Below are 7,716 nucleotides of genomic sequence, written 5' to 3' on the forward strand. Positions count from 1 at the left end.
CTGCCGTTTTTGCAGTTTCCTGGTGCCTAGTTGCTGTTTAATTTTACCCACGTAGTTGCCATGAGGGCACTTGGTGCATTGGATCAGGTATATCACATTTTAGGAAGGATTGTATAGGAACCATGGATTCTGATGGGGGTTTTTATTGGCGGGGGGGTATTGATAATAGTGGTAGTGGAGATGTGCTGACAGGTTAAACATTATTTGCCAAGGCCAGGTTGTGTTCCATTTGATATCTGTTGGGCAGTGATGAGTTGGGCACGGTTAGGGGGCTATTTGAAAGCCATGAATGGAGAGGCTGGGAATATTTCTCTCAAGATCTGATCTTTGTTAAGCATAGGCTGTAGTTGTTTGGTGATTCTTCTGATCTGTTCTAGTGTGGGATGGTAGGTAACCACCAGGGACCTGTGGTCCTAGAGCCATTTCAGCAAATTTTTTACCAGGTACAATGTGTTTCTTTTAGCTCCCTTTGCTTCTGAAGAATCATTATCATTGCGTCTGCAATGAAAAGTTGTTAAGATGGTGTCTTGGTAAATAAGTAGTGTAGAATGCAACGCTTGTAAAATGAGGCTGCATAAATGCTTCTGAGGCACAATCTGATGTTTCAGAGGGCAGGATGGAAATGTGTTTGGTAATGGAGCAAGCCAGTTTTCTTAAATGCTTAGTTGGTTTTCCTCTACATTTTCAAAATGCATATTAGTTATAAATAGCATTAATGTGGGGTGTGAAGAAGAAAGGAGTTCACTGGCTCATTCTCCTTTCATTTTATTCTTTTAAGTTGTATCAGTGTGGCTTTTAACTGTTTTAACTTTGCATTTATAAACATTTGCAAGAAAGAAACAGCAGTTATTGAAATGAATGGAAAGAGAATGAGCAAACTTCTTCCTTGTACGTTGAATATATCAACAATGTATTTGCATGCACATCATTTAAGTTTATGACAGCATCTCTTTGTACATGAGTAGAATCTTGCCATGTTTAATGGAGGAAGCCATCTGTGTTTTGTGCACACCAATATGAAAAAATACTTCATGATTAGTTAAGGTGACATACATTTTCTGGGGGGTCTCATGTTTGCTTTTGCCATTATTATCATTTTTGCTATAGCAGTGAATAGTAAGAGCCAAATAAGTGGCAGCATGTTGTGCTATCCTGACGTAGACTGGGTAGCAGATTGAGGAAAATGGCCCTGACTCCTGGTCCCAACTCGCCCCCTCACTTTGAGCATACCCTCCATTGGTGTTGCTTCAGTAGCCAGTGTGCACTGTAGGGTGGAACTAAAGCTGCTTCTTCTTGCCCCTCTCATGGTTCCTTTTCTTACTATGAAATGAAGCACCTGTGTCTATATGTAAATATCAAACTGCAACATTGTAGTTTTTAAGAAGCAAAGGCTGAGGTTCAACTTTGAACAGAGTTTTTGAGCAAGAAAATCTGGATGAAATAATTTGTCCTGATCAAGTTAAGAAGTATGCTCCAGGGTAGCCCAAATGCTGCCACTATTTTGCATCTTGTGGCAAGACCAGGATTCACTCCTGTAGTGAGAATGAGAGTAATGGCAGAAGCAAACCAGAGAGACCCAAGAAAACTTTTGCCATCTTCACTGTTCAAAGTTAAATCTCCAAGTACCAAAATAAAACAACAGTTTCAAGCACCAGCCTCCAAAATTGGAAGTGTCCTTTATGTTCATGGCAGACTGAATCAGTGCTATAGCAACAAAGTTTGGCACCCAGGGTGCCTGCCCTCGTCCCGTGCACATATCCAATAATCCAATACTACCCAGTCAGTAAATTTGCAGCCCTTAAAACATCTGAGATGCTCAGACTATTAGCTAATCTTTTTAGCCATGAAAATCCATTTTTCTCAATAGCTTTCATTTATCAGCTCATTGAAAGGTAATTTTCATAAAAGTAGACTTCTCTACATGTGCTGTCTTATATAGCTGAGTGGGAGCATTTTTAACGCTAAGAGATGCCTGTCCTTGAAAAGCTCATTTGAAGGAGGAAAAAAAGTAAAGCTGAGACCTGTGCCACAAAGGAACATTGCCTTTCATCAATGCTAAAGTGAAACAGTGGTTTACTTTAATTGGATACATGTACAACAGAGGTACCTAGTATTGAATCATGAACTACAGAGCAGATAACAGTCTCTGGCTAATTATCTGGAATTCCATTTCTATGGGTTCAGCATAGCCCTATCCATCACTATGTCTAAATCACCATGATATTACTGTCCCATTTTAATCTAGGGAAGCACTCCTATCCTGAGCTCAATACACAAAGCTAAATACAGGGTGATTCATACTGTATTTCCCAGAATGTATAGTTGAGGTTCATAGATGCATAGATGTTTGGGTCAGAAGGGATCTCAGTAGGTCATTGAGTCTGACCTGACCCCCTGTCCTGGGCAGGAAAGAGTGCTGGGGTCAGCTAGGTGCTTGTCCGAGGTTGACCTGCAGTTCTGATCACTGAAGTGCAGGCACTGTGTATCAGGGTTGTTGGAAATTTATTTAATTTTTTCTGTATCAGCTAATTCTGCCAAAAAGAAGTTTTAATTACTGAGAAGCTAGATATATGGTGAATGTTTATTAGGGTTCTAGACAGGCCCCTATACACTCTGGGTTAGATTTAAAAGAGGGACTTAGGTGTATGGGCTCTGAGCAATCCCATGCCTTAAAGTTAGGTATCTGGTTCCAGGAGTGGAATTTGCAGTTAAGTGCTGAAGTTCCTTGCATTTTAAAAGGAGAGATTTAGGGAAGTAGGACTGAGATTCACAACAGTCAGCATGATGAGTGGCGGTCTAATGCCAGCCAATAGGAAATGCTGTAGAGGAAGGGTTATCTGTAATCTGGAGTCACCAGCAGATTCTCCCTGTGCCTGAAGAAGGATGTTTGTGCCTGGAAGTTTGCAAAGAACAATTTCTTCCAACTGTTTAATTGGTCTAATGAAAGATATCACATTTACCCAAAAAACCTTGTATGATAGTTGTAGATACCTGAATTTTTTTCACATTTTATAAGTAACATTAGTTTTGCTAACTTTTTCAGGGGCTGAATAGTATATGGAATTTGAGAAATTGGAGGATAAGGAGCTCAAGAAGATGAAATGCTATACTGGGTCATACCACATGTCTGTCGAGCTCAGTATCCCATATTTGACAGTGACAGTAAGATGCTGAGGGAAGGAGGTGTATGAATATAGGACCCATCAAGATTGATTTGTCTCTTCACATTTTCCTTTACAGCTTCCAGCATTCAGGAGTCTAGGAAATCCTAATGTGGGGGATACATCCCAGCTATCATGTTTAATATCCATTGATGGGCCTATCCTGCATAAATTTATCCAACCGTTATGAACATGGTTGAACTACCAGCCCCTACAACATCTTGCAGCAATAAGATTCATAAATTAATTATACAATGCCTATAAAATAACTTCTGCTTGTCTTATTATACTTGTTACCTAATAATTTAATTGTATATTCTCTAGTTCTAATATTGTAAAAAATGTGAAGTGAGATCAGTCTTGCCTTCTGATTTAGCTCCTGTATATGTAGCATGATTTGCTAAGCCCTTGACCAACGTTTTTATTCTACTTAATATTATATAAATAAATTACTACCTAGAGATTCTGGAGTCTTTCAAATTTAGATCAATATCCTTCAAAACTAAAAGAAAGATAATGAAAACAACGTATAATATTCTCCACACGGTTGACAAAAAGCACTTCAGCTTGTGCAAGTTACTAACGGCCATTTTTATTTTAATGCTGGCCTTCTAAAAAGAGGGAGAGCAACTTCTACTTTGAAATTAGATTAACAGATATATAAGAAATGTGTGTGGAAGTTGGGTCTGTACATTTGGAAACATCAATTCTGGTCTGACATAACTGCAGGAGAATAAAGACTAATTACTTAGCATTCTGAAATAACTTTACAAAAATGTTTTTCTCACCTCATCTCAGGTTTAGTAATATGGATTTAAGGGCTAAGCTCTCTTGTGAAGCAGGAGTGATTTTTCTTTTTAATATTCATGTGGCATTATTTAGCTTTAGCTAAGCTCTGCCATCAAGTCCAAGAAAATAGGAAGCTGTAAGGAGAAAAATATTTTTTCTTCTTCAAAGTTAATATTAGCCAATGAGTAAAATTTAAAACATGCTTATGAGAAATTAGACACCCAGTTTCAGAAAAAGCATAACAAAGAAATATGTGACCCAAAGAGTTATCTATTATACTATTTTACTTCTTTCTCTGATTCTTCTTTTGCTTTCTTCAATTTCTCATCCATTACCATTCTTCCTTTACTTTTGGAAGTGAAGTATCTCTCTCTTTCTGATTTTGTGCACTCTTTCGTCTCATGACTCGCTTCACTCTTTCTTGACATCCTGTTTGTTTCAGACTCCTTTTTAAAATCTCTCTGAGCTCCACCTCATTTTTTTATAGGGAGGCAGCATTTTTTTCTGAGATTCTTGACGATCCCGTATTTGTATTTAACTTTCTACAACCCAAGTGGGCAGCCACCAGTTCCTCTGGAACCTTTAAAATTGTGTGTGTTTGCAAGTGACCAGAAGAGATCACTGAAGAATAATAGGGATTGTTACCATCCTGTAGTACTAAAGATGATGCTATCCTCATACATGGCCTGATGATGACCCAGGGAGAGAAGAGTCAAGTGTACTAGTAAATTATTAAGTATGTTTGCTAGATTGTTGGTGGACCAATCAAGATGGCCATCACTGGGACAGTTCTTTTTAAGTAGAAAAATACCTTATTTTAAAATCACTGATCATATGATCATGGATTAGTGATGGTTCACTGTAATTAATCCAAGGTTCTTAGATTTGTAGCCAGCTGTTTCAGGATCCTGGTTACTACACAGTTCTTTGTACTAAGTTTGTAGTGTTACCAGCTACTGTCAACTTGAAAAGAAAACCACAAACTGAAGTTCTTTCGTTATGAAGAGGCAGATCTCACTATGTTTGTTTATGTTAGTTAATGCAGTGATTACAATAATTATAATGTGCTATTACATTTTATTCCATAAAAGTGGCATTTGAAGGATCTTAGAAAAGGGAGATGGCCCCTCTCTCCTTTTCTACTTTTTATGATAAATATAGTTCTGAAAGTTTTTTTTTTATCAAACTTCTGTTTATTTTAATACTTTAGACATGCTATTTCTTTTTTTTGTCTTGATAGAAGACTTCTGGGAGATGTTGGATGGGTTTACTATGATCTTTAGCACCTTCATTAAAGGGCTCTAGGTCCTCAATCTTCAGAAAACATTGCATTTCCCCAGAACATTAACTAATCATCAAAATTAATCATGTATTGACAAAAAGGTATTTTAAACCAGGGGTAGGCAACCCCCTTCCCCTGCACAGGTGACAGAGCATGGCGTGTGAAGGCATTTTGCTTAGCACATGTGCCTTGGGTTGGATGGCAGGGGCGGGGCTGGGGCTTCATTGACACAACAAGGATTGGGCCCCTTGTGGCTCCCCTGCCATCTGCCCCACCATGCCAACATCTAACAAGTTGAGGTTGCAGGTGTTTTTGGCACTGCCTAAAAACATTTTTGACCTCTGTTTTAAATTCTTTGCCTGATATTCCTTCCTTTTTCATTTGCTCTTCTTCTGTAACATCATTATAGTCACTTGTGTGTTCAGACAAGGCTTGAATATCTAATTTATAAAGAAAGAAGTATATGTGCTTTTTGTGGCCCTTTGAAAGAAGGAAAAACAACTCTCAGGAAAAAAAAAACTTCAGATCTTCTTTGCATATATTTAAAAGGAAATTCATAGAAATTCATTTGCATATTTCTCTACTGTTTTCCCTCTAGGTCTGCTACTGCTAATATGGGCATTGGAGATATGAAAAGTGCATTATCTTGTTTTCTCTGAACTTGATATAATCAACCTTGTGGGCAAAGTAAAACAAAAAGGCAGCTGGTCTTGGAAAACAGAATGCCAAAGAAACGAAAAAATCCTGGTGTAAGTCCCTCGAGCAAAATTGTGAACTCTGAAAGAACTGTCAATACTGTTGAGGGCCTGGAACCATCATCAAGAGATACGACCATGTCACACGAAATGTACAGTGTCAATAAAGAAGAGCTCTTCAACAGCATGTCAGAAATGTTTTCTGACCTGGAACCTACTGTGGTTTATATGGTTCTTTCTGAATGTGATTTTAAAGGTAAATTAAATGCTGTTTGTTGTATAAGTGGTTGCATTCCATAAGAAAATTTTGCCATCTGAAAGATAACAACACTCCAGTCTTTCCTGTTTTTAAATATATTTTCTTTTTTGTTATACTTTTCTATACATTTTAACTGAATGGGTGCGTATACACGTTGCCCTATGGTGACGTAGATCTACACATGTTCACCAGCTACTTCGTTGTAGCAGCACACTCCTCCAGTATAGCGCGCCACTACAGTGACGTAGCTGCAAAATTTAGCTATGTGCCATGTGCATGGCACAGTAAGAGCCCATATTGCATTCTGTAAGAGTGCTGTTACTGTGCCAAAAGGAAATACTAAAGCACGGTGCTGTAGCAGCATCGCCATACAGTGACGTGTAGGTGCACGCAGTGTGTTTTTCATGTGGACCTAGCCAAGTACTCCGAGGGAACATGTAACATGGGAGAGGAACAGAAAATCATTCATAAGAAAAGTGTTTGTTTCTCTTTAGCAGTTTCATTCTGGAATCTTCGTCATATAGTCATAGTCTTTGGCTTGGTTTTCTTATTTTCCTCCTATGAACAGATTAAAATAGGGAAGTTAGCATTTTAATTTTCTGGTGATACTAGCAAATTGCCCATCAAGAATGACGGTGGGGGGGAGGCAGGTGGGGACAGAGGCCTACATCTGGCTTCCCCACCTTGGGCCAGGGCTGCAACTGCTACCTGCCTCCCCATTGCTGCTTTGGGCTGGGGCCAGGGGCATTTCTGTCCCCCTGTTGCTTTGAGCTAAGGCCGTGGCTGCTCCCCACCTCTTCCCCCATCCCCTCCCCACTCTGCTGGGGCCTGTGACCACAGTGGTTGCAGTGGGGTGCAGCCACCGGTAACCCCCCTCCCTTCCCTTTCCCCCACTGCCTCCCCCTCCCTGCCGGCTGTTGTGGGGGTGGTGGGCACTTTGGCCCCTGGCTCCAATGAGCAGGGTGGTGGGGGAGGGGGACCGGACTTGCCCTCCCACTCTGTCCCCTCCATCATGGCAGCGCTCTGGTCCCCATCATTGCCCTCTGCCTCCAAAGAACAGGGCAGTGGGGGCCAGCCCAGCTCTGCTGGCCTCGCCTCCCCCCGCTCTGGCCCCTCAGTCCCTGCTGTTATGGCGGTGCTCCACCATGTGCCTCTTTCTGTCCAGAGCACTCTTGACTGCCGAAGCAACCAGTCAGAGTGCAAGTAAAGAAAGCGTTACTGACAGACAAACTAAGGCTTTTATAATATTAGAATTTTCACTACATCAGTACATCAGCCCATAAACTATTGTTTTGAGTAGTTGATGTAAAAGACTGAGGAAAAGCTAAATACGGGTTTCCCTCGCTTTATGATGTACATGTGTTCCTGCAAAACAGCACATAACTCAAATTCGCATAAAGGGAACCCACTTCACAATGTAACAAATAGGGATATGTTCCAAGACCTTGACTGTACTGACCCCCAGACCTATTTCTACCACTTTTACAAGACAATTTTGGTACTCTCCAACAGCAGACGGTGTACTCCATC

The 7,716-nt window shown here is 40.3% G+C and overlaps 1 protein-coding gene across 2 annotated transcripts in view; it reads left to right on the forward strand.

Moving 5' to 3' along the window:
• Nucleotides 1-7,716, forward strand: part of N4BP2 (NEDD4 binding protein 2) — a 96,396-nt gene that overhangs the window by 32,827 nt on the left and 55,853 nt on the right. Inside the window, exon 4 of one of the 2 annotated variants that reach the window (XM_019526064.1) lies at nucleotides 5,831-6,183. In XM_019526064.1, the coding sequence (XP_019381609.1) occupies nucleotides 5,955-6,183 (229 nt within the window). In that variant the 5' untranslated portion in view covers nucleotides 5,831-5,954. The remainder of the gene's footprint in view (nucleotides 1-5,830; nucleotides 6,184-7,716) is intronic. The other variant, XM_019526066.1, reaches the window with a different exon arrangement.

The sequence above is a fragment of the Gavialis gangeticus genome, unplaced genomic scaffold (assembly GCF_001723915.1).
Source record: "Gavialis gangeticus isolate Ggan-Ray unplaced genomic scaffold, GavGan_comp1, whole genome shotgun sequence".
Classification (NCBI taxonomy): domain Eukaryota; kingdom Metazoa; phylum Chordata; order Crocodylia; family Gavialidae; genus Gavialis; species Gavialis gangeticus.